Source organism: Stegostoma tigrinum, chromosome 10, assembly GCF_030684315.1.
Source record: "Stegostoma tigrinum isolate sSteTig4 chromosome 10, sSteTig4.hap1, whole genome shotgun sequence".
Classification (NCBI taxonomy): Eukaryota; Metazoa; Chordata; class Chondrichthyes; order Orectolobiformes; family Stegostomatidae; genus Stegostoma; species Stegostoma tigrinum.
Window position 1 is genome coordinate 43,143,915 of NC_081363.1, and position 27,704 is coordinate 43,171,618.

At 39.0% G+C, this 27,704-nt stretch overlaps 1 protein-coding gene across 3 annotated transcripts in view; it reads left to right on the plus strand.

Annotated features, from left to right (window-relative positions):
• Positions 1–27,464, plus strand: part of LOC125455549 (centrosomal protein of 170 kDa protein B-like) — a 117,424-nt gene extending 89,960 nt beyond the window's left edge. For all 3 annotated transcript variants that reach the window (XM_059649140.1, XM_059649141.1, XM_059649142.1), the window contains 8 exons: positions 1,208–1,424; positions 9,608–9,737; positions 13,462–13,500; positions 13,617–13,757; positions 18,930–19,018; positions 21,369–21,462; positions 23,785–23,836; positions 24,089–27,464. In XM_059649140.1, the coding sequence (XP_059505123.1) occupies positions 1,208–1,424; positions 9,608–9,737; positions 13,462–13,500; positions 13,617–13,757; positions 18,930–19,018; positions 21,369–21,462; positions 23,785–23,836; positions 24,089–24,387 (1,061 nt within the window). In that variant the 3' untranslated portion in view covers positions 24,388–27,464. The remainder of the gene's footprint in view (positions 1–1,207; positions 1,425–9,607; positions 9,738–13,461; positions 13,501–13,616; positions 13,758–18,929; positions 19,019–21,368; positions 21,463–23,784; positions 23,837–24,088) is intronic.
• Positions 27,465–27,704: the final 240 nt, after the last annotated feature.

Here is a 27,704-nt window from a genome sequence, read left to right on the forward strand (position 1 = left end):
GCATCTGGCTTGTAGCAATGAAATGCTGAGTCATTGCTGAAACATAGGACTGAATGCACAACTTCACTTCTTCGAGCCTGCCGTGCCATTCAATTTGATCATAGTTGATAATCCTAACTGCAGCCACCTCCTTGCCTCCTTGTGAGTTAACATCATGGCAAACAAAAACTTATCAATCCAAGAATTAAAATTATTCATTGAGCTAGCATCCATTGCATCCTGTGGGAGAAAATTCTACATTGTCGTCTTACTGTGTATGAAGAAGTGTTTTGCAACTGCTGACCAGAATGGCATTGCTCTGACTTTAAGGTTATGCTTCCTTGTCAGAGAGCTCCACATCCCCATACTCCTGCCTAGCTCAGCAGAAAATGTTTCTCACTTTCTGTCCCATCCATTAATTTCAAATCCTGAAAAATAAAACTTAATTCAAATAACTATTTGCCACAAAATATAGCCTAGCTTATCTAATATCCTCATAATCTCACCTTGGGAATCTTGGTAATGTACTGTTGAATCTGTGCAGCACACCTTCCAAAATCAAAATAGGTACATCTTTTTGAAGGCGCACTTCCCAGAACAGTACATGTGACGTAGCCAGGGCTGTTGTATCATCTAATGCACTAGTTGTAAATGCTAAAATTGTATTTTTGATTATTTCTGTATATAATTACTACCGCCTAGTGATCTACACACACAAATTCATAAATCTCTTGGAAATCTTAAACTGCAGGGGAGGCTCAACTTATGGGGAGCAGATAAGAAAGTGAAGTTACAATCAGATCAGCCATGATCTTTCTTAGTGGTGAAGCAGTCTAGAGGGCTAGTATTACGTGCTCCCGCCCCTGTTTATGTTCTTTGGACCGAAGTTGTTCTGAACCTGCGAACGTATAGGAGAAAGTAGCTGGAACAATCTTTTTCACGTGTAGCAAAGTGTTGTTTGTAAGCTTGGGCTTATTGCACAGGTCAAGTCCTATCATATGTTCTCAATTGGGAAATTAACTTATAAAATATTCAGAAAGAAACATCATTATTTTATTTATATTCAGAGCTCACCTCTTGCTAAGTATGCACAGACCTCTGCTCCAGGTTTTTGAACGGTCTCCCTTTGTAGGAATCATTTGCTTTGTCTTAAACCTTGGGTTGCTCTGCCTATTGCTGTTACTGTAGTATTACCTTTCCCTTTATTTGAAACTAATTCTTTTACAAGACTCAAGATGGAGACAACAAACTTCAGATTACACTTCTACTTCAGAGGAAGAGTATAATTCAAACCACACCTCTCCTAAACACAACCGCTTACATGCTTCAACAGCCACACCCAGCGGTAGAGGCCAGTCTTTGAGTTCAGGAAGAACAAGGCAAAATGTGGATGATGATGAAGATCCATATGAAAACTGGACGACGCACAGTGCTGAAATTGCAAGGTATTGTAGAATTGTACTTTATACTGTGAAGCATATAAGTGCGAAGAACAATGAATGAATGAATTATTGTCACATGTATTTTACAGTGAAATACAATGAAAAGCTTTCATTTGTCACCATACTCCAGCACCAATTTGATAGTTTAAGAATAAGAGACATGAAAAGATATAGCTTAAACAGAAATCCATCTACATATGAGTTCTGAGCCACCACCTTGCCAGATCCAGCTAATGATCCTCAGGCACCATCTTTTGCCGCTCTTCCGATTCACCTTCGTCACCAACCGCACCAGCATCCTTGTAGTTCACCGGATCATTTTGACTTTGTACTTGCATGTTTTTCTCCTCTTCGGCCTTGCTTATTATTGCCACTTGCTGAAGTCAAAACCACAGACTGATGATCTGTTTGCAGCTTGTCATTAACATTGCTATTGAACCAGCTGTTAAAAATGCTTGTCTCTGAAATCTCCCTCTTTGAGGAAATGCCAAGCTCCTGATATGATGCACTGACATCTGCTGGAGAATGCCACAGTAGCAAGGCAGACATCAAGAACTTGATCTATTGTAGATAACCATAGGAGTACATACATATAGGATATGTGTACCGTGCTGCCTGCTGTACATACTTACAGCTGTTAGATTTTTCCTACTCTTGAATTAATTAAGTTGGAGAACTTTTTTTTTCAAAAAGATGTACTTAATATAATTTTTCAAACAACAGTTTTATTGCAGATGCAGAGACCTTGCAGTGCAAGGCTTCTAGGTTGGCTTCAATTGCAGAAAATATCCTGGAATAGGCTTGTCGTTAGGGCTTACAATGGTTGTAACTTTGAACATGGCTGAATATCACTTTGCTTGTCCTACTCAACAGGACAGGGCTGTGGCTCAGTGGTTAGCACTGCTGCCTCTCAGCACCTGGGACCCAGGTTTGAATCCACACTTGGATGACTCTGTGAAGTTTCCATGTTCTCCCCATATATGTATGGGTTTCCACTTGGTGCTGTGATTTTCTCCCACAGACCAAAGATGTGCAGGTTACGTGGATTGGCCATGGTGTCCCACAGGAATAGTGTGAGGAGCTGTGTCTGGTGGAACCCTCTTCAGAGGTTCAGAGCAAACTCGATGGGCTGAATAGTCTCTTTCTGTACTGGAGGGCATGCTATGATTCAAAGAATGGTTTCTTAGGGGTCTCACAGTTTGGGATTCATATGCTTGTTTGGAGTTATGATTCCTGCTGTTTCATTGCTAACATTCAGACTAAGTGAATTAAGTTTCGTATGTTTTATGAAAAGGGAGTACTTTGAACAAAAATAATTTTCTTTTATTATGACTGATTATTTCGCATAGAGTTCAGACTGGATGAGCAAAGCAGCCTGCACACATCATCTTGAGATCTATCACTACTACTTTAACTGTGGAACACAGCACTATTGGTTTCTCCCTCGTGGTGTGTTCTCCCCCAGATGAAACTTGCCATGTAAAGAGCTGCAGAATGTAATTCAACCAATAGTGGTACAGATTCTTTTCCCTAGTTAAAGTTGCTTCCAAACTGACACGGACTTTCTCTACAGAAAGTAAAGAAGTTTGTTGTTTCAATGCTGTTAAAAATTTTTTTACAGCAGTAGGAGCAAAAAAGAAATCATTGGCTTGTTAAATCCCTGGCGATGAAGCCTTGTTTAATGGCTGCTGGGTTTTGGTCATTGGCGTTTTGCTTATTGATAGCTTATTCATGATTTCAATCATCATAGATCAAAGGTGATAAATACATCACAGATACATGTTGGCATTATTCATTCTTTCAGAAACTATTCCATGTCTTCAACTATCATTTTGACAAACTAGACATTCAACCATTTACATTTAATGAAACCTGTTTGATTGTTCAGATTTTTAAAAATTATGACAGTTTGAATTTTCTGATATTTTGGAATCTCTCATGACAGCCAGAGGGGGTCTCAATATATCCAAATGGAATAAACTCCCCCCATTAGCATTATGTTTGTAAGTGGAGGTTGCACTAAAAGGCCCCTAACGCATAAGTGACTTTTTTTTTTCAGACAACTTGCAGGCAACAATATTGCAGGTTAAAGTCAGACAGTCAAATAGAATATAAATCTTTTTATTTCTGGGATACTTTTTCTAGTGAATTTAAATTTAATTGAAGTTTAATTGGTGCCACATAATCCATTATCTGATACATTTCTAGTATGCTATATATACAGACGTTCTTAAAATTAAACTCAAAAAATAGTTCCATGAATAAGATGGCCTTTTGTAAGAAATGAAAAATAATATGATCTATCACATTGATATAAATTCTGTGCTTTGAGTATAGTAATGATCTTATAATCTAAGTTTTGATTTTAGGTGACAATTGTAATCGTTCTGCTGAAGTTAAAATAGTGCAACATTGATGATGCAGTTTAACAGATGGTAGACTATTTTTCAATGTTGTAGCTAACCATGACAAAATTTTATTTGTTACAATGTCATGCCACCTCACTGGTAATGGTGACCATTTTCTGAAATGGGGGAAACAAGAGGTTCTTGTACAGGAACAACAACATTTCAAATTATTATAGCTGTGACATTGATCTGAACATTTACACACTGCTTGAGGCTTAAGCCATACTTTGTAGCATCATGTCAAAACAGAAGAGGCTTTAAGCCAACTTTTCTCTGTATTCTCCTCATGCTCTTTTTCATTTTGCGAGAACACTCTTGTTTCCACAACCCTAGTTTCTTGTGCACCATCATTCCTTTAAAAGACCTTTTAAAACTAGTCTCTGGGTAAAGATTTGGTTAATATTCTCATACTTCATATCTGACTAGGTATGCATTTTTCTGTACATTGAAACATCTTCTATCTTTGCGCCAATGTAGCAATTCAAATTGTTGGCTTATTCTTAGAAATAATAGCCAAACTAAATCTAGTTTTAGACTTCCAAGCTTGCACTATTTGAACATATGGGAAACATTTGAATATTTTGGAGAAGTCCTGGCTGTAGCTTGCTGTTGTTTTCAACCTGAGGCTATCTTCATTTGGATTCCAGGAGGTTGGCATTGCCAGATAATTCCACTGTTTAGAATACTCTATCCAACTCCCTTACACCAGCTTCAGAGTTGTAAGACAACACTAAACTGATTTTACTGCTGGAAAAAATAATTTGGACATAACAGAATAAACACTGGGAACCAGCTCATGGAAAGTGAACAATCAGAATCTGACTTTTTAAAAATGCCAATTGTAATTTGATTGTAATAATTTACCATGGAGTTAATAAATTGTGAATATTATTTTGACATAGTATTCAAGTTCCATTGTGACTTATGCAATCTTGAGGGTCTGTTCATGTGAGAGTTTTTGGTAATTCTCTGATCTAGCCTATCCCAGGATGTTATGGGAAGTTAAGGAAGAAATCGTAGGGCCTAGCAGAGGTATTTGTATAATTTACAGTCATGGGTGAGATGCCAGAGGACTGGAACGTAGCTAATATTGTGCCTTTATTTAAGAAAGGCTGAGAGGAGAAGCTATAGACCTGTGAGTTTGACATCAGTACTGGGTAAGCTGTTTGAAGAGACTCTGACAGAGGATTTACAAGCATTTGGAGGGGCAAGGACTGATTACAAACAGCCGGCATGGCTTTGTAAGTGGGAAATCGTGTCTCACCAACTCGATTGAGTTTTTTGAGGATGTAACAAAAAGATTGAGGGCAGAGCGGTAGACGTTAAAGTGTTTAGCACGCTTGTCTTCATTGCTCAGACCTTTGAGTATAGAAGTTGGGAGGTCATGTTGAGGTTGTACAGGACATTGGTGAAGTCACTTTTGGAGTACTGTGTACAGTTCTGTTGCCCTGCTACGGGAAGGAAATTATTAAATTGGAGAGGGTCCAGAAAAGATTTACCAGGGTGTTGCTGGGACTGGAGCGTTTGAGTTATAATGGTAGGCTGAAACTTTTTCATTGGAGTTTAGGAGGTTGAGGGGTGACTTTTTATAGACATTTTTAAAATCATGAGTTGTATAATCAGGTGAACAGCAAAGGTCTTTTCCCTAGGGTGGGGGAGTTCAAAACTAAGCAGCATATTTTAAAAGTGAAGGGAGAAAGACTTAAAAAGGACCTGAGGGGCAACTTTTTCCATGCAGCAAGTGGTTTGTGTGTAGCATGTACTGCCAGAAGAAGTGGTAGATGCAGATACAGTTACAACATTTAAAAGACGTTGGATAAGTTCATGAATAGGAAGGGTTTAGACAGATATGGGGCAAATGCAGGCCGTTGGCTCTCGTTAAGCTTGTGAAATTTGGTCAGCGTGGACAAGTTAGCCTGCAGGGCCTGTTTCCATACTTTATGACTGTATGACTCCTTAACCTGAGTCGGACATTTTATTTCCAGTTTTTGCCTCTCTGAGACACCTCATCGTACATTCTTTTACTTCATCCATACTCAGGTAATGTGCACTCCCATTTTCCCCATCACAATCTTTCAGTACTCCAGTTCTTCTGTTGCTGTTCCAATCTTGACTCCCACTGCAGGAAGCCCTCAGTCTCCAGTTATGCCTCTCAGCTTCCATCAAAGTATTCTTCGAAACGTTGTCTCCCTTTGATCAGGAACCCTAATTTTCCCATCCTGCCGTCTCATCAACACGCAGTTAAAAACTCAACCCTCTCAAAGCTGACCCGAAGGATCAACTCACTCCACCTAACTGTAAATCTCCCTTCAAAATACCTATTCACTTGTGCACAAGTCCTTTATCTACATGAACTGATTGTGGATGATTGTATTGCTGTCACAGTCCTAATGTAAACATGACTTCATGGTGATGACACCGTTCCCCTTCATGAAGCCTCCTTCCTCAGTTGCCGTGTTTTCCATCAGTTGCCCCATTAAGTCTGTCACAGAGAGGACTGTGTTCTACGTCTGTCTTCCTTAGGCAATTTTCCTCATGTATGCCCCTCATCCGCTTTACTCGAGTATGATATTTCACCAAGAGGATCTTTACTGCTCTACGCCCTCAGCCTCTGCATATGTTAACTTCTCAGCCTCTGTGATTTTAAACATAATCTCAACTCGTAACCTGTCTCCTCGGAGTTCATTGTCTTCTTATCCTCGCTCAATCTCTCCTTCAGTCTCTCCCTCTCTCCAAGAGTTTCGGCCTGAAATATTGACTTCCCTATTCCTCGGATGCTGACTGACATGCTGTGTTTTTCCAGCTTCACATGAATTGACTCTCCCTCCACATAAGCCTAACACATGTTCACAGCCAACCTGTTGACGTGGTTTGACATGTTACATCATTTTGCTGGTTCCATCATATCAATCTGACATTTAAGGCCATCTCTGATCGCTGAGTTTTATCACCCATCATCTACATTCCCCTCCCACTCCTTTGCATCCTTTTGCACGCTGCCTGAAAAGCTGTTCTCCATTTCACTTACAACTGCAGTTTCAACATCTTAACTGTCAAACTTTTCATCCTCTGTTCAGCACAACACTTCTGCAATGACTGATTGTTCAACTGCAGCCTCCCCTTCACATTTGATGCCCGTGTTCCCAATAAAACCATTACTCTCTTTCACCCTGAATGCCGACCAGATATCCTATATAAATCCAATCCCATTTGCCAGCATTTGGCCAATATCCCAATTCATATAACCATCTGGATGCCTTTTAAATGTTGTAATTGTACCAGTTTCCACCACTACTTCTGGTAGCTCATTCCAAACACGCACCACATTCTGCTTGAAAAAAATTGCTCCTTAGGCTCCTTTTAAATCTTTCCTCTCTCACCTTAAACCTATTCCCTTTAGTTTTGGGCTTCCCCATCCTGGGAATAGATCTTGTCTATTTACCTTAGCTATGCCTGTCATGATTTTATAAACCTCTATAAGGTCACCCCCTTAGCCTCCAACGCTCCAGGGAAAATAGCTCCATGTCTGTTCATCCTCTCGCTTTAGCTCAAACGTCCAACCCTGGCAACATCCTTGTAATCTTTTCTGAATCCTTTCAAGTGTCACAACATCCTGTGGCAGGGAGACCAGAATTACATGCAGTGTTCCAAATGTGGCTGAACCAGTGTCCTGCAGCTGCAACATGACCTCCCAACTCCTATGCTGTGTGCACTGGCTGATGAAGGCAAGCTTACCAAGCAGTTTCTTCACTATCCTATCTACCTGCAATTCCACTTTCAAGGAACTATGAACCTGCAATTCAAGGTCTCTTTGTTCAGCAGCACTCCCCAGGATCTTACCATTAAGTGTACAAGTCCTGCTCTGATTTGACTTTCCAAAATGCAGCACTTCATAATTATCTAAATTAAACTCCATCTGCCACTCCTTGACTCATTGGCCCATCTGATCAAGATCCTGTTATACTGTGAGGTAACCTCTTTTGCTGTCCATCATACCTCCAGTTGTAGTGACATTGCAAACTTATTAATCATACCTCATACATCCAAATCATTTGCATAAATGGTAAAAACAGTTGACCCAGCACTGGTACACCACTGGTCACAGGCCTCCAGTCTGAAAAGCAACCCTCCATCACCATCCTCTGTCTTCTACTTTTGAGCCAGTTCTGTATCTGAATAGCTAGTTCTCCCTGTATTCCTTGTGATCTAAACTTGCCAACTGGCCTACTGTGAGGAATCTTGTCGAACGCTTTTTTGAAGTCCATATAGATCACATCCACCACTCCGCCCTCATCAGTCCTCTTCATCACTTCTTCAGAAGACTCAACTAAGTTAGTGTGACATGATTTCCCAAGCACAAAGCCATGTTCTTGCCTTTCCAAATACATGGAATCCTGAGGGACAGGATTTATGTCCAGTAACATGCCCACCACTGATGTCAGTCTAACTGGTCTATAGTTCCCTGGTTTATCCTTACCACCTTTCTCAAACGGTTACACAATGTTGGTTAATGCTTTGCATCCGGTGACCCTTCCTCAGAACTGAAAAATTTGGCCCATATCCCTCTAAACCATTCCTTTTCATATACCCATCCAGATGCCTTTTAATTGTTGTAATTGTACCAGCCTCCACATGTCCTGTGGCAGCTCATTCCATACACGCACCACCCTCTGCGTGAAAAAGTTGCCCCTTTGGATCCCTCTTAAATCTTTTCTCTCTAATCCTAAACTTGTGCCGTCTAGGTTTGAACTCCACCACACCAGGGAAAAGCCCTTGTCTGTTTACCCTATCCATGCCTGACATGATTTTATAAGCCTCTATAAGGTTACCTCTCTGCCCCCGTCACTGCAGGAGAAAATAACCCCAACCTATTCAGCCTCTCCCTACGGCTCAAACCCTCCAAACCTCTCAACATTTTCCTAAATCTTTTCTGAAACCTTTCTTGTTTCACAACATCCTTCCTGTAGGAGGGAGACCAGAATTGCATACGATACTCCAAAAGTGGCCAAACTAGTGTTCTGTACAGCTGCAACATGACCTTCCAATTCCTACGTTCAATGCACTGACCAAAAAAGGCAAGCATACCAAATACCTTCATCACTATCTTATCTAGCTGTGACTCCACTTTCAAGGAAGTACAAAGTGTTCAGCAACACTCCCAAGGACCTTACTATTAAGTGTATAAGTCCTGCCCTGATTTACCTTTCCAAAATACAGCACCTCACATTTCTATAAATTATATTCGACCTGTCACACCTTGGCCCAATGGCCCATCTGATCAAGATCCCTTTTTTCTCTGAGGTAATCTTTTTCACTGTCCACTGCACCACCGATTTTGGTGTCATCTGCAGACTTATTAACCATACCTCCTATGTTCACACCCACATCGTTTATATAAATGACGAAAAGTAATGGACCCAGCACCAATCCTTATGGCACATCACTGGTCACAGGCATCCCGTCTGAAAAGCAACTCTCCTCCACCTTCTGTCTTCTACCAGTGAGACAGTTCTGTATCCAAACAGCTACATCTCCCTGTATTCTGTGTGATCTGACCTTGTTAACCAGTCTACCATGAGGAACCTTGATGAACACCTTTTTGAAGCCATATAGGTCACATTCACTGCTCTACCCTCATCAGTCCACTTCGTCACTTCTTTAAAAAACTCAATCAAGTTAGTCATCTTGGTTTTCCTGAATAAATTCATTACCAGATTCTACATATGTCTACTGACAATCTCTTGTTTAATATTAAACATCATTTATTCTGCATTTTAGACTCAGCCAAGATTTAGCCAAAGATTTGGCGATCCTTGCGAGGGAGATTCATGATGTAGCAGGAGACGGGGACTCTTTCAGTTCGTTACCACCATCTACTCTTGGCTCCACAATTTCAGCCAGGGAAGAGGTAAGATCAATTGTAAATTATTTCCAATGTGCTCTGACAGAAGAGCAGATAGGTATGTCAAAAAATTAAACTTTAATAAAAACCATTGAATATGTTAAGATGCCCACATTCTATGATTAAACAATAATCAATATTAAAGTGTTACTAGAATCATAACTAGGACAAAGAAATTGGAAAGCATCCGTACAAAAATATTTGCAAAAGGCTTCAGAAACTTGATGCAAAAGGCTCAGATTATCACTGCAGAGACAGTCAGGTAATTTCTCAATTTTGCAAACATGACTCAGTTTAACGGGCCCTGAAAGCTGTGTTATCCCCTCGGGAGAGGTAGATGCAGGGAAAAAAGGCCCATCTCAATTCTTTCAGACTTTGTCCCTGTTGTAATTAAATCTTTTAGGCTCTCTAATTCTCACCCTTATGCCCCATCACTCCTACCCTTCCTAATCATGACTTCAATGCCAACTCATGCCCCAAGCCAGTTTCCATGGCTCCTCATTGTCCATGCCAAATTATGCCCGTACCTACTCTCTGTGGTGCCTGACTCTCCAGGCAAACTCGTATCCTTTCCAAAGGCATTCACCAGCATGCACTGTATATGTAATCAGATAATACCAGTTGCACATTCAGAATTGCTGAGAAAAACACTTCTTGCAAAGAACATTTCTGAACAGAAAAATCATGCTGCTCTTACAACCCTCCAAAAGTGCCAAACACTGTTTATTATTGAAGTATCATCCATAGAAGTTTGAAACACTTCACAACACTTAATTTAGGGAAATACATATTAAGACATTAAGAAAAGAGATCGTAAGAGGCTAAACTCATTACAACCACTTTAAACATAACAATTTAACAAAGTTGACAATTCATTTTAGACAACAAGCTGTAGAACTGGCTGAACACAGCAGGCCACAGTAGACAAAAGGCATAATATCAGCCTTTCTGCTCCTCTGATGCTGCTTGACCTGCTGTGCTCATCCAGTTTCTACACCTTGTTATCTCAGATTCTCCACCATCTGCAGTTCATACTATTCTGGACAATTCATTTCACTTGTCAAAACAGAATACCTGCTGAGCTGGAATTTATTGGTCTGGCCTCTAACCAGACCTTGTTGAAGTTTGGCTATGTACACTGAGTGAATGAGCACAGAAGTAGGCAGCCATAGGGAAAATGTTAGAATCTTTAATAAAAAGGATGTGATAATAGGACACTTAGAAATTAAGGTAAGATTGAGAAGAATCAACATGGATTTATGAAAGGGGAATCACGTTTGATAACCTATTGGACTTTCTTTTGATGATACAAGTAACAGAGTGGAAGTGGATAGCACGGAGAGTATGTGGAACCAAGAGGAGTGGCAGGGGACATGGGGATAAGACTTTTAGAACTAATTCGTCAAATGGTCCCTGAATCTAAATTCTGGTCCACAGCTCCTGAAGTTGCTGACCCTGATTCTACCAAAAATATATGATGCTAGATGCCTATCCCTGTGACGGTGCCAGCCAAGTCAGGGGTGCAGATTTTTTTAAACCCCCATCCTTATCTGGCCCTTGGGAAAGTTGCCGGCCTGAGGAATGTAGATGAAATTGGGCCCCACCAACTATTTTTAAATCAAGCTCTGAAATATTTAAGCAGCTTTCCATAGTGCGTATGTGAATGAATGTGGGCAAGATGGCAGGATGATCAGGTCAGGGACATGAGAGCGTCAGAGGCTGATGTAGGAATCAGAGCGTGAAGTGTGCCGGGGATAAGGTGAATAAGAGAGCTAGGATAGGAGGGTGTGTCGTTGAGGATATGGAGGTGGATGAGAGAATTAGGAGGATGGCAAGAGAGAGTGTGTTTGGAAATGAATTAGAAATGGAACGCCTACAAGTGTGGAAACAGGCTCTTTGGCCCAACAAGTCCACACTGACCCCTGGTGCACCCCATCCAGACCCATCCCCCTTTGACCCACCTAATCTACAGACCCCTGAACACTGTGGGCAATTTAGCTTAGCCAATCCACGTAACCTGCACATCTTTGGACTGTGGGAGGAAACTGGAGCACCCGGAGGAAACCCACACAGACACGGAAATAATGTACAAATTCCACACAGACAGTTGCCCGAGAGTGGAATTGAACCTGGGCCCCTGGCACCGCGAGGCAGCAATGCTAACCACTGAGCCACCATGTCGCCCACATGGAGGGTCAACTGTATAGTTGCCCAGGAAATTAGAATTGTTTTTAATCCATCTAACATTCCCCGGATAACTATCCAGGTAAACAATTCATGGGCCAGGTAATGACATCTCCAACAAGAGAGAATGTAACCATCATAAACCTGGGTGCTTGATTGCAGCATTCCCCAATATCAGCATTTTTGGTGGGGTTACTGTTAACCAGAAACTCAAAGGAACCAGATGTACAAATACTGTGGCTGCAAAGAGATGATGAATTTCGCAGTGAGTAACTCACCACCTGACTCCATAAAGCCTATCCACCACCAACAAAATACATGTCAGGAGCGTGATCAGCTTTCCATACTTCTGACTTGTCTGGATGAGTGCAATTCCAACAGCATTCAAGAAGTTTTACACCATCCCAAGAGAAGCAACCCACTTGATGTTCTCCTACACCTTCAACATTCACTTGCTGCACCAAAAATGCAAAGTGGCAGCCGTGTGTACCATGTGCCAGCTGCAGTGCAGTGGCTGTACAAGGCTCCTCAGGCAGCACCTTCCAAATCTCCTCCTATCAAGTCAAAGGACATGGGCAGCAGATTTATGGGAACTCTCTACCCGCAAGTTCTCCTCCAAGTTATACACCAATCTGGCTTGGAAATACGTCACCATTCCTTTAGTTACATTGGGTCAAACTTCTTGTTCTCACCTCAAGGACTGCAGCAGTACAATAAGGCATTTCCACCTCCACGGATGTTAGGAATGGGCAATAAATGCTAACCTAGCCAGTGATATCCTCAACACACAAAAAACAAAGCGATTGAACCCTCTGAAGCCTCTGACTGCCTGAATTGGAGACCTTTTTTCCCCTTTTTTTTCGGAACATTTCAGATATATGAGTATCTGTGTATCGGAAGTGTAAGCTTCTGAACAATTCTTGTGGAGGTTTTTTGCAGGACTTCTCTGGATTACTGCTGTGAATTTTTTTTGGAGTATGTTCGGTGTCCAGTATCCAGAAACTGGACATTCTGGGCCTTTATGTGGGTGAATGTTATTCTCTGGGAATTGGACATTTGGAGATATTGGAAGTAAAATCTGTCTAATTGTTTTTCTCCCCCATTGAGGAAGAGCTTCAAACATGCCATAGATGATCAGATTGTGGCCTACCTACCTCTCCCTCTTAACCACCATCTTTACTGGTACCACAAAATAAATTTGAAGCAGAACCAATTAATAAACTGTGCTCATTTACAGAGAGACTTTTGTACGTGTCTTGCAAACATTTTCATTTCTGTGTGGGCTACTTTTTTAAAATTCCCAAATAAGAGAAACCAGATGGATGACTTTTGTTTTGTAGTTTGTTGTTTGTCTTGCTTTACTGTTGAATCTCTTCCTGTAAGAAGAGTTAAAGCTTTTTTATAGTCTGTCTGTGTTTTGCATATATGTTTCAAATTGTGAGGCAGTTTGATTCCATTCAAATCTTTTTATTACTAAGTTTTAATAGAACTTCTCATTAAATAATGTGTTGTTATCTCTTTTTAAATTTTTTTGTTCAAAACTCAGATTCCAAAATCATCATTACGGACATCCCTTAACTCTCAGGTGCATCATTCAGTTTCCATCTTTCATTTTAGAACATGTGATTTCATATATGTTTACACATTTAGAACACACATCGTTAAACTAAGATTTTAAACATAGTTTACACATTTTTTTAGTTGGTGCAGCACATTCCTGAAGCAAGTCTGAACTTTCAGAAGGTTCCCCCAGATTCTTCAGGAATTAAGAAAGATTTGGATCAAAATATGAATGATAGCAAAGATCCAGATTCAAAAAGAAGAAGCTGGAACAGAGAAGAGGTTATCTTTGTTTTCTATATATTTGAGAATGACATGAGTTGCCTTTGTTTCTCAGAAGTGTTGGTGCATCATTTTATACTGATGACTATAGTGGTGGGCTAAATTTTTAAGGAATTGTGAAGCTAATGATAATGTTTGTTATGTGAAGCCTTGAATGCTTTTAAAATGGTATATATATAAAATCCATATTTGCAATCTATTGAAGCACATGTCAATCATGAACTGTGGTAGCAAAGTGTAGAATGAAGTGCACTTATAAATGCAAATATATGTAGGTATGATTCATGCATATAAATGACTGATTTACTTTGTGGAAAATTGTAGCGTCAAATCATAAAAGAATACAGCACATAAAGAGGCCATTCACTTGTCAAGTTTGTGTAAGCTCTTTCGAAAATAATCTTGTTAATCTCACTCACTAGCCTTTTCCCCACTTTCCTCTTTTAGCTATTCCTTTCTATTGAATCTCATTCCACCATCCTGCCATTCATTGCATCATAGTTTGTTTGTTTTTCTTTTGTCATTTCTGCTTCTTTTGCCAGTCTCTTCAAGTCTGTTTGGTTATTGTCCCTTCAACTGTTTTCAAAAAAATTCCTTTTACTCGATCTAAACCTTGCATGGTTTTAAACACTTTTATCAAACCTTCTCTTAGCCTTCTCTGCTTTAAAGAAAGCAATCCCGTCTTCTTACAAATTACTGCAGATGCTGGAATTCTGAAATAAAAACAGAAAAAAAGCTGGAAATGCTCAGCAGGTCAGGCAACATCTGTGGAGGGAGAAACAGTTGATGTTTCAGGTCAGTGAATTTAACGTCTGTTACTCTCCCCATACACGCTGCCTGAACTGCTAAGTATTTCAGCACTTCTGTTTCTACAATTTAGTGATGTAACTGTAAAGGTTTATCTAATCTCTGTATCCTCCCCAAAGTCTTCTTGCCGCCTGTAAAGCTTGCTACCCGAAATTGGACAGAACACTCCAGCTGGTGTTGAACTAGCGTTTTCTGTAGGCTTAAGATAACATCGTAATGTTTACTTATAAAACCTAGTGATCTATATGCCCTGTTAACTGCTTTGTTAATGTGTCCTGCCAGTTGCAAAGATTTGCACACAAGAATAAATTCTGCAGGTTCTCTCTTCTTGCATATCACTCCCCCCTTTCAAATGGTACCATTTAATTGTCTACCCTCGTTCTTCTGACCATAATGTGTCACATCACACTTTTTGCATTTTTACCTGCCTTATCACCTCTGATTTCATCACCTGCCTGTGTCCATTTGAAGTCTGTTACTATCTTCCTCAATGTTTACAGTACTTCCAAGTTATGTGGTATCTGCATGTTCCAAAATAGTGTCCTCTAATTCTAAATCTAAGATTCCATTGTGTAGTGGTCTGAGTACTGAACCTTAGGTAAAATTATATTTTACCACTATCCAGTCTAGAAAACAGCCTTTCATCATGACATTCTATTTTTATACCATGGCCAATCTAGTGTCCGTGCTCCTAATGCTTTTGCTCGTGGGGTTCAAATTTGTTAAACAGTCTATTCTGAGGGCACTTCATGAAATGATTGGAAGGCCCATACCAACAACCTTAATTGTGCTGCTTTTTCTATTACATCATCAAGGGTATGATTTACCATACATATTGTAAGATCCTAAGCTATTTATAGAGTTAATTTTAACACTGCAATTCAAAAACAAACTCCTATAAATAAGCTGCTTGCAAGTTTAGCAGTATTAATTCGTTGCTAACCCTCTAGCACAGAGGTGAATGCTTAATCTTCAGTTTAGAACAAAAACAATCTCTTGGATGCTTGTATTGAGGAATTGCACTCTTTGAATTGTGGTGCTAATAGTAGGGTTAGGTGCTTATTGAACATTCACTTTGTATTTCCAGTCCCTGTCACTGGGATAAAATCCTGAAACACAGTGCAACCACATGGACTGCAGCAGTTCAAGAAGTCAGTTCATTACTTTTTAGGAGCAATTAAAGATGAAAGCAAATGCTGGCTCTGCCAACCACATCCAAGACTAAATTTTAAAAAATGACTCAGCCCAATCTCAGAATGGCACTTGTACCAACCATCTAACCGTCCACCAAAAACCGATTGCTGTCAAATGGGAGACAATTTGCTGTTATGGGCACTTCATTGAGTATGTACCGTCAGCTGAGATTGGAGAATTTTACAGGCAATAGACAGAGCATACATTAATTCTGAAAATCTAGACTGGAAGTAAACCGAAGTGACAAAAATGAAGGTGTCAGAAATAAATGTTATAGTAATAAAACAAACTTGTGCAGTAACTATACCATTTTACCTCTATGCTTTTCATACATATGGTTGTTTTCTGTCTCCACTCTGCTCTTTATTTTAACTACTTTATTTCTGTCTAATTTATTGTTACTAGCTATTCCAAACCTCAATCCAGATTTATTAGGACATTTTGCAATGTTTCCTGTTGGATAAAAGTTGCATATTTAGGTTGTTAAAAATAAACTGTACATAAAATCACTGAAATCGAGAGCTAACAACGATGCAGTAAGGACAGCAGATGGCTGGAACCTTGGTGATAATGGGGCCAATAGTGTCTGCCACTAACCATTAAACTTAAAGGATTGAGAAATAAACACAAAAAGCATTCTTGAATTCACCCTAATTCATCATCCTTCAATGTCAAATTTGGTGTGGAACGATGAAGAATGAGAAGGAAATGAGAAAAAAAATGATGGATTAAGGAAAATCGTTAGAATTTAAACTTATAATTTTAAAGACTTCTTTTAAAAAAACTGAAGATTCCCTATTATTTACTCTCTGGGCAAGAGATGTTAATGGTGCTCATTAAAAATTAGTGCATCGTTGAAAATCTGATAATTTCTGAACTTAATTTTTCTGGAGCAAGTTTAATGTGTGACCAGTGTGTAACTGCAACAATTATTGAAAATCTTAGGGAGGTTAAATGCAAGAAGGCATTTTCACAGGGTGACTCTTAATTCCTCATGAGATTTCATGTCTTGACAGTTATTGACAGATTTTTGGCATGTGTAATAACTTTTTTTTCCCTAATTTGTTAATGGGATGTGGGCATCACCAACTGGGCCAGCATTTGTAATCCACCCTGAATTGCCCTTGAGAAGCTGGTGGTGATGAGCCATCTTGTTGAACTGCTGTGGTCCATTTGGTGTAGGTACATCCACAATGCAGTTAGTAAACCCTAAAGCACTGAGCCCCCTCCATATAAACACAAACACACTGAGCCCAGTGGCTCAGTGGTTAGCACTGCAGCCTCACAGTGCCAGGGACCTGGATTCAATTCCGGCCTCGGGCGACTGTCTGTGTGGAGTTTGCATATTCTCCCCGTGTCTGTGTGGATTTCCTCCCGGTGCTCCGGTTTCCTCCCACAGTCCAAAGATGTGCAAGCTAGATGGATTGGCCGTGCTAAATTGCCCGTAGTGTTCAGGGGTGTGTGGGTTATGGGGCATGGGCCTGGGTGGGATGCTTCAAGGGCGGTGTGGACTTGTTGGGCCGAAGGGCGTGGCCAATCCATCTAGCCTGCACATCTTTGGACTGTAGGAGGAAACCAGAACACCTGAAGGATGCCCACGCAGACGAGGGAAGAATGTGCAAACTCTAAACAGATAGTCGCCCGAGGATGGAATTGAATCCAGGTCCCTGATGCTGAGAGGCAGCAGTGCTAACCACTGTGGAACCGTGCTGCCCCAAATAAAACCTGAAACACAGAGCCCCTGTATATAAACCCTGAAACACTGCGCCCCCTGTAAATAAACCCTGAAACAGGTTATTTCAGAATATGATTTTTGCGGAGAGTTAGGAATAAATACTATGATTCACTATGTTAGGAAAGTGCACCAAATATTAATCAAAGTCATATTTCTAATCATTAGTTGATGGTGTAGGAGTTCTAAGCCAGAATTAATTTGTTTAAGAACTGTTTTAAGGATTGTCAATGACTAATTCTAAGTTTCTGTTTAACATTAGGATTTGCACATTTATTTAAATTCAACTTTTTCACATTCAAACATGAAAGGTTATGTTTGGAATTTCCACATGAATAATACAGTTACTCAAATTGAATTTGCAAAAGTTAACCGTGTTCAACTTTAAGTTGGTACTGTCAAGTTTTAAAATATTCTTCATGACTCAAACTATGTTAATTACAAAAATTAGAAAACTAATGCAACTCTCAAGTACTTACTTTGGTTATAAGCACTCCTTCTTTAAGACATTAAAATATAATTTATATTTTGAAAATTGAGTTCAGTTGGCTTTACAAGAGGTTTGTGAAGCAGTGATGCCAACAAGCATTGGATCCATTCCAGCACTGGCTGAGGCTCCCATGAAGGACTCGCTCTCCTTCTCAACCTCTCTCTTTGCCTGGGGAGAGGTGTCACTCAGGATAAATCACCACCAGTTGTGTCTCTCTAACAAGTGCAGCCCTATGGCCTGGTAGGACTATGGCAACTTTATTCATTTGGTTGCACATTCACTGGGAACTGAATGTTTTAAAGGGTGTCTTTAATTTGAAGAGCACTAGAAATTAACTGAATCAAGGGATATCAAAGACCTTGTATCGCAGCTAGGTAGTGTTGCTGTTCATTGAGTGGTGCCCCACTCCATGTCAGGAAATGCTTATATCGTTACCAGTATCGTTTTGCATTCGTGGTGAAGTCCCTTCTTGACGGACCTCTGTTGACAGATTTCACCATCAGTCTGTTGTGAGCACAATGTAGTTTGCAGCTTGTGGTTGTGCTAACATTTGCATTATGGAAAGAGACTTCCATCCCACTATTCAGGTCCTGCAGGCAGGCCTGTGTTCTTTTGAGATTGAGAGATATGAATCGTAGCTTCATGAACTACTTTAGAGAAAGTATGAAATCTGCAAAACATCGGTAGAGTACTCTCTACTTAGTGTTTCATCTTGAGCTAGCCCTCATGTCTTCAGTTTTAGATGTTAATTGTGTACTTGTGATTGCATGCTTCCATGCAATATCCCTGTCATATTTTGAAAGCTACATGGTGTCTTAAGCTGTTCTGAAATCTGTATTAAATTAAAACTATCCTGTAGTTCTTGGTTACTGCAATATTTCCTTTTGAAATGTTTGACTGATACTGAATGTTTTTACCTTACACATATTGAGCATGTGTCACATTTTAGGTCATAGTAGATAACCTGATGTGGAACTCAGTATCCCAGCTGTCACAGTTCATACGAGAAAATATGGAGCAAACTGCTTCAAAAATAAAGTGAGTAAATTACTGCCATATTTGTTGATTTAGGACACGTCACTGTAGATAATTATAGTCCATACTCTTCCAAACCCTGATGACAAAGCATGAATCTGTTACGTAATCTCATTGGCAGTATTCAGATTAGGCTAGATGAAGTAATCGCTACCCTGCTGTCTGCAATGTTCATTAACATAGTTTTAAAGATGTACCTCTAACTTATGGTAGCATATTTGGCAAAGAGAAGGTTATTTTACAAGCCATTAGCAGGCTGTTCTTCAATTCTCTTTCATAGCAAAGTTACAGTGAAAGCTCCTGAAGTTTACATATTATAGGAACAATCCAGATGGTATGATGTCTGGGTTGTCCATTAATTCACCCAATTCAGTAGTTTACTAGCAAAATTGAATTATACTCACATGGCACGAAAACAGACCCTTCAGTCCAATCTATCCATGCCAACCGTAATCCCAAACCAAATTAGTCCCACCTATTTGAACTTGGCTAATATCTCTCTCAACCTCGATTGTTCATGTACTTACCCAAATGTCTTTTAAACGTTATACCCACATCCTCCACTTCTTAAAAATATATCCCTTAGTCATGAAATCTCCCACCATAGGCAAAAAGACACCTGTCATTCATCTTGTTATACCCCTCATGATCTTAAAAAACCTCTCTAAGGGTCACCCCTCAATCCTGTACACTCTAGTAAAGAAAACTCCCAGCCTATCTGACCGTTCCCTATAACCCACAGCTTCCATTCCCGCAAAATCTTGGTAAACCTTTTCTGAACCTTCTCCAGCTTGAAAATAACCTTCCTGTAACAGGGTGACGAGAACTGGATAGAGTACTCCAGTAGAAATCTCACCAACATTCTGTACAGCTTCAACATGCGTCCCAACTCCTGCACCCAAGGTCTGAGCAATGAGGGCAAAGTTGCTAAATGCCGTCTTAACCACCCTATCTACAAGTGATGCAAACTTCAAAGAATTATGTGTCTCAACCCTTAGGTCTCTCTGTTCTACAACACTAACTAAGGCCCTACTTTTAATCATATAAGTTCTGCCCTTGTATTGCATTTTGGTAATACAAATCTTGCATTTATCCAAACTAAACTCCATCTGCCACTCATCAGCCCATTGACCCAGTCGATCAGGATCTCTTTGTAATCTTAGTTAAATTTCTTCACTGTCCACTATACCACCAGTGACCCTTCTTCAGAACACGATCCTTGTGCAACACTGCCAGTAGCAGGCCTCTAGCCCAAGAAACAGCCCTCTACCACCACACTCTGTCTCCTGCCGTTAAGCCAAATTTATATCCAATTGGCAAGCTCAATCTGAATCCTACGTGATCTAATTTTACTAATTAGTCTACCATGTGGAACCTTGTCAAAAGCTTTACTGAAGTCAATTTACACAACCTCTACTCCTCTGTATCTTCAATCTTTCTGTTTATTTCCTGAAAAAAAAAACCAAGTTTGTGAGACATTATTTCACTGACACAAAACCATGCTGACTATCCCTAATCATTCCTTGTGTCTCCAAATGTGCATAAATCCTATCTTTTAGAATGACCTTTGACAATTTACCCACCACCAAAGTCAGACTCAAGTCTATGGTTTTCTGGTTTCTCCTGACATCCCGTTTTAGACAAAGGCACACATTAACCACTCTCCAGTCATCTGGCACCTCGCCTCTTATTGACAATTATAGGTATTTCTGGAAGGGGCTCTGCAATTTCTTCCCTAAATTCTCTCAACGTCCAGCGATACATTAGATCACGTGCTGGAAGATATATTCACCTTTATATTGTTAAAGACACACCCTAACTGTCTTATATTCAAATATGGCACTTCCAAGCAGAGTTATTGCAGTCTCTTTAAATACTTAACTGTGCAAAATGTAAAATTTCCTGTTTTCCAAACTTCATTGACAGATCTTAGAAATGACTATTGGGACAGGCACTTGATTTGACACAAGGTATTGTCCTTCCCTCTTCTAGTTTTTGCTTCTCTGTAGACCAGACCGAAGTATGCAAATTTTCTCCTTTTCTCCTTCCCATCAAGGCTGTTGGTTCTAATAGGATAAAGTCTGCAGTGTGGAATCTGACATGATTTGTAGTGCTGCTCAATTTTCTTTTCCATTCTTATCAATGGAAGCTACCCTAGACCAAAGCTGCAAATTCATACTTACTCCTTGACCAACTTGTTACATTTCTTTGACATGATCATAATGTACCTTTTACAGTTAGAGATTAGTTTAGTACTAAGGTGTAGTAATAGCAATAAATTGTGTAAATGTTTATTTATAGCTGAATTATGTTATTATTTTGTGTAAAATGTACTTCTGTCATTTGTTTATAGAATTCTGTTCCAAAACAAGGATAGAAATTGGGAAGATATTGAGGCCAAAATAAATTCTGAAAATGAAGTGCCAATTCTCAAAACATCAAATAAGGTAATCTTTTTCAAATGTAGTTTTCTGTTTTTACTTTTTGTCCATTTTACGCTCATACACTACTCTGAGGTGGCTTAGAAAAGGTCTTAGCCCACATCAATGTTGCAAGCCTGTACTCAATCCAGATTCCAAATTTGTTTTTTTTAACACGAGAGTTGATCACTATTATTCTGTGCCTGGACGTGCCTGCTCTTGTGAAAGTGCTAGCTTCCACAGGCCGTCTCTGAAACACCAACTGAATATTCATTAATCTGTCAGTTTAGATAACCAGTGTCACCTCTGCAATAGCTGATAATCCTCTCCTCAGTTGCCATTCACAATTTGTGTTCTATTCTTTTACCTAGCATCCCCTCCATCACTGAGTTTGTAAGTAGATGACTAAGCACAGAACAGTATTCAAACCCGTAGCCCTCTGTTTTGTAGGTTTAATTTGCTTGCTACTTTGATCAAATAACAATTAAGGAGCTCATAACTTTAGGTTAGCTCAGTTGGCTGGACAGTTTGGTTTATAATGCAGAGTGTTGCCAAAACCATGGGTTCAGTTGCCACACTGGCTGAAGTTAACATCAAGGACTCTCTCCTCAGCCCCTTGCCCTGCCTTAGGCATGGTGACCCCTACATTAAAGCACCACAATCAGTTCTATTTAATGGAAGAGCAGTCCTATTGTCTGGTAAGACTGTGGTGACATTACCTTTGTTTGTAAGATTATATGTTGGTCATGTTTATTAATAATTAATTTGAGCAGATACCACATTGCACTTGGATGATGTCTCATTATTTATCTAACTCTCACAATGATAAAGTCAGACATCAGAAGACACCAGGTTATAGTCCATCAGTTTTATTTGAAATCACAAGCTTTCATAGTGCTGCTCCTTTTTTAGGTGACGTGCTCTTCATAATGGTCAGGGTGAATAAAAATATTGGAATGGTCCATAATACAGACAACGTTATTACAGCAAACTTGTTTTTTAACTGGCACCTGTGGGAACAGGAGCTTGATGGTTGATCAAATGTTGCGGTTGATTATATGGACCTCTTGCTCAATGTAAAACATATACTAGGTAGTGAAAACATAATGCAGGGGATAGATACATCACAGTCATACTTTATTTACAGTATAAATCACTTAAGAAACTTAACGGAAGAGAGCCCTCCTACTCGCACCCTCAACGCACTACTTGGACTTTGTGGGGTTTGTGATTATACAGTAAACTTATCGGGAGTGCTGGTTCATAATGTGCCAGTTAAAACAAATTTTGCTGTATTTTCAATTCTGTAAAATCTACAGTACAGAAACCATCTATTCAGCCCAACTAATCTATGCAGTATTTCTACTCTAAAAGGGATACTTGTCCCTCTGCTATATCTTCCCTTAGTTTCTTTGATTAATCATGGGTCCCGTTCAATCTAGTTAAATGTGAGAAATGTAACATGGCATCTGGTCCCATGGCTTTGCCCTCACACTTAACCTGTTTATTCAATTTTTGTTGAGTGATAATGTGATTGATGTGGCGTGCATGGATTTCCAAAGTGCATACATGAAGTGAAACCCAATCTTCATCAAACCCAAAATTCATCAGCAAAGCTGAACCATGTTGAAAGGGAAAGTGGCTGCATGGAGCCAAAGTTTGTTGAGTGATGGGAAGCAGACTAGTGAGCAGCAGTTTTTTCAGACTTTCAAAAGCTATGCAGGTGCTTCCTAAGGGTTTGTATTTGGACCTTGACTTGTGCATGGCCTAATTTCAAAATTTGCAGATGGCTCAACAACTTGATAGTATAAGGGGATATGAGGTGATTATTAATAGACATTCAAGAAGGCACAGGGGCTACAGAGGGATATAGATGTGTTATGTGAGTGGGTATCAAGAAGGCAGATGGAGTATATTTTGCGATAATATGAGCTTGTCACTTTGATAGTAAGGATATGGTTGAGTGGTAAACATCTTGGCAGCAGTCATTCTGTGATTTTTATCTAATTTTCTTTTCTCCTAACCTCTGGTGCCCCTCTTAAGCTCTGTTGCCGTTTCTTCTTTGTTCATTAGGATTATGTGGTATTATTTTAAATGATTAAGCACACACTTTGGTTGGGATCATTTTAATTGTGAAATGCATCAAGGTTGCATAGTAGAGACAGCACCACATATGTACTGTATGAACTGGCGTGTGTCAGAAGCAAGGTGTACACAATTTTATAACCTAGAAAACTGATGGGTAGATTACAATGAGTAATTTCTCCTCAAATCTGGGTTCAAATTCCAATTTCATTAAAATATTTCAGTAGCAACAAATGTTCTGACTGTGTTTACTTTCTGTTCCAGGAAATATCCTCAATTTTTAAGGACTTGAGAAGAGTTCAAAAGCAATTAGATGGTTAGTGAAATTCATTGAAACTGTTGTTGTAATTGATGGTTTGCTACATTAACCAATTTTCTGCGATCAACTGGCATCCTTTAAGAGTTGTATGCGTCGAAATTACTAGTTAGTTTAAGATCTGTTTGAAAAGTCCTTCATCTGATGGACAATGTGGTGTAATATGTGCTACGTAGCGATTGACTTTCTTCAGATACCAATTTGCTATCTTGTAAGAGGTGTAGATGGATTAAAGTGTTTACTTTTTCACAGCAATCAATACGATCATTGATCCTGATGGCTCTCTGGATGCCTTGATGGGTAATCAGATCTCGCCAAGTTCAACTTCTTCAACTTCTTCAATGAATATGAAAGAAAGGACTGCTAATACTGTGGTCTCTTCAAAAGATTTGCCAAAATCACCAGCACAGATACCGAAGGAATGTGCCCAGCAAGATTCTAAACCATGCCAGTTGTCTTCAGATGCAGACAGCATTGACTCTGAGTCAGAGTGTAATACTCAATATACCACGATTGAGCCAAAAATGGAAGATACAGTCACTATGCTTTGAAAGAGCTATTTATTTTGGCCATTATTTGACCAACGTGCATTGTTGTTGCTATGTGAGAGTGTGGTTGTGAAAAATGTGTATAAAATAATGCTGTGTGCGACTGATCTATTGCACAAAAAAGCTTATTCAAAAAATAGAAGTTGGCAAAAAAACTTATTTTAGTTAAGCTATAACATTTTAGTCACATCCATTCAGCATAGAAGCAAATGAAAATATGATTAAACTGAGAACATTTCAGTTTTAGGCCAAACTGTACCATTTGAATACTATATAACATTATCATGCACTGAAGAGTATACTAGTTGCACAGGTTGTACAGTTGTTGCATGCCAGGATTCAGCACAAACCTAATTGAACAATGGCTGCATATTTAGTAAGTTGTTGCTTTTTTATATCAATGTTAGAACAGGGACAGCCTAATACTTAACTCATGTTGGTGGGTTAAATATTGATTAAATATTCTGGAATGGAGAAATTTTCCTCTTACCAAAACTTTATGTAGTTTCTTAAATATTTATGGAATAGGTGATTAAATGTATTCAGGTCAAGTATGTTGTATTATTTTGTCACATAGTACTATGCATGCTTAAGGTTTTTGTAACCCTTTATGATGGTGAACAGGTTTTTATTTTGAGAAATGAAGTCCATCCACATCCCTTCAATGGCATAACAATTCTAAACCTTTAAAGCAATTTTCCACTGTAAGCTATAAGTCATTCAGACAAACATGGCTGCTCCAGCCATCACTTCCAAAAGAGAGCAAATTAGACATATTCCAATCAGAAATGGAGATTCACAGATATATGTCATGTCACATTTGAAAATGTCAAGGTGTAATGAGCAGAACACTGCCTTTGGAATTATTTTAGGTTATCTGTATTTAAAGTATATTTTATTTTATTTTTCCCACCAGTCTGCTTAGTTTTGACCTCATAATCTCCGTCCACCAGCTGGAAGACCCCACACATTGGCTAATGAGCTTCTCCAGTCAGTATTGCTACTAGCATTATCTTTACTTAACTGGAAATTTGCTGCACTGCACAAAGTGACTTCTCCACTAATTTATCATGCTTAAGATCACAGGATTCTCTCCAACTCTTAGGAATTGGGAAGAGTTTGTCTCAAAGACGGTTGAAGTTTAAAATAACTGAAAATGAAAATATAGTGCTGTAATACATGTAAATATTGTGTTATAATGTTTCATGTTTGCAAAGTAACAAAATTGGTATAGATCTTAGAAAATATGTTTTATTTATGCCATAGAATTATTTCCTCTAATGGCTTAAGCATATAAGTTTGCATTTATGCTTTAACATTAGTGATGCCGAACTTGGAAGGGAATTTGCCATCTTTAAAGTTGTTGATCAGTGCAAAGCAGTTAAAATGACTTCTGGGTTTATTGTCTAAATAAGTGAAAAAAGCAATTTGAGTTTTGAAAGGTAAACATTATGATTGGTCATAATTGGTTACAAATATCTCATGATGTCCTCATGATTGGTATGGTCAATACATTGTCTAAACATCGGCAAAATCTATGTAGTTGGATTGATAGTTTGTACATACCATGATACTACCTAGTGGCACAATTATTTCAAATGCTTGGTTCTTATTATCATTAGGTCAGAACAGCTCACCTGAGACAATACTAGAGCCAAAGATCAAATGACATGCTCTTAGCTTTGCATCCGTATTTATTTAATCGGTCTGCCTTTCAAATCAATATGATTTAACAGAACTTCCGAAGATCTATGGAACAGTTCTGTAGTTATTAAGCATCTTTATACACCAGTTTCTAGACCTAAAAACTGAGTAATAATAGCTTGAGATTACCTTTGGAACACACATTGCATTTATGTACTGTATGCATTGTGCATGTCTCTATCAGTTCCTAAGCTGCATATACAATGTGTCAAGGCAATTTTTTGTATTTATCATAGCACAGGAGCTGGTACATGTTATTTTGGAGGACAGCAGTTATAGGGGTCTAACATTTTACATGTACAGCAACTATATGTTTGATGTGGATTCTTTGCCTCCTCTTCCAGTATGTAGCTAATGTTCTGCACTTACCAGTGTTCCCTTTTGTCAAATGTGTACTGTGGGAATCTGAGGTATGTGTGTTAATACAAGAATACATTATGTCAAGGGTGTGGCTTTAAAACTACTGAGTGATATTGCCTTTTATCATTCTCATATTCCACTTTTGCCAGGGTATTGTTTTAAATAGTGACAAAGTAGTGGAATTTTATTCTTCCAGTTTGGTTCATTTTTGATTTTTATGTGCTCCAAGTACCTTGTTTTCCTGTCAGTTTTTTTTAAAAATTGCCTTTTTGGCCTGATCCTGATAACTTTGAATACATACAGTAAACACAGTGACTTTATTAATAAGTGATTGTCAGCAGCTTTAAATGAGAGGTTCGTATTGCTTACTTCAGCTGTTTGGGAACATACTGTATGTTGCTAACAAAAAGGTGTCTCTTGTGTGTTCATAATTTAAGCTTCTGAGGACATCGTAATTTTAATAGTACATTACAATTTTGCCAAACAATCTGGAAGAACTTGAGCATATATCTGAAATTGATTAGTTGATATTAAAGTCAGATTGTAGTCTGTGTACACTAGATTTTCCTAATGAAGGTGAATGCAATTCCTTTACAATTACCGTACTCGGTTCATAAGTGGTGTCCTGGTGCTGAATTGTCAAAGCGCCTGTTAGCCGGCTGATGTTCCTTTTCTTTAGTGACTCATTCATTATTCTGTGTGTAATAGCGTATTTACATAAGAAATGCAAAACATACAGCTCTTATTTCCAGCTGGATCATGCCAATTTTGTACTATTGTATTTCTGTATGCTGTCCAGCTTTCAATTTGGTGTATATTTCACTTTTTGCACTGTTATATATAGCTGAATATAATGAGCTTTCTTTCATTTGTGGCTGGCATCAAAGGTGTAATTTATTTTATCGCCTTACAATGAATGACATGTAAATTTTGTTAGGATGAAAGTACTTCTGATTCTTAATTGTTTTGCACATCATGGTATAGTTTTGAATAATTAATTATTTAAGTTTTTGTGGAAGTTGATTATAATAAACCATTCTTCATAGCAGTGAAATGTCTGCGTCATAGTATTACAGTTAACAGTGACACTCTACTTACTGTGCCACAATGTTCTGTGGCATTCCCCAGTATCAACATTGAAGACGTTGTTATAAATTGGAAAAGCTAAGGTCTCAGCACTGATCCCTTTGGCGCACCAGCCCTTCCTTCTGTTGAAATGAGCCTTTTCTTTTGCTGGTCATCCTGGCCTGTATTGA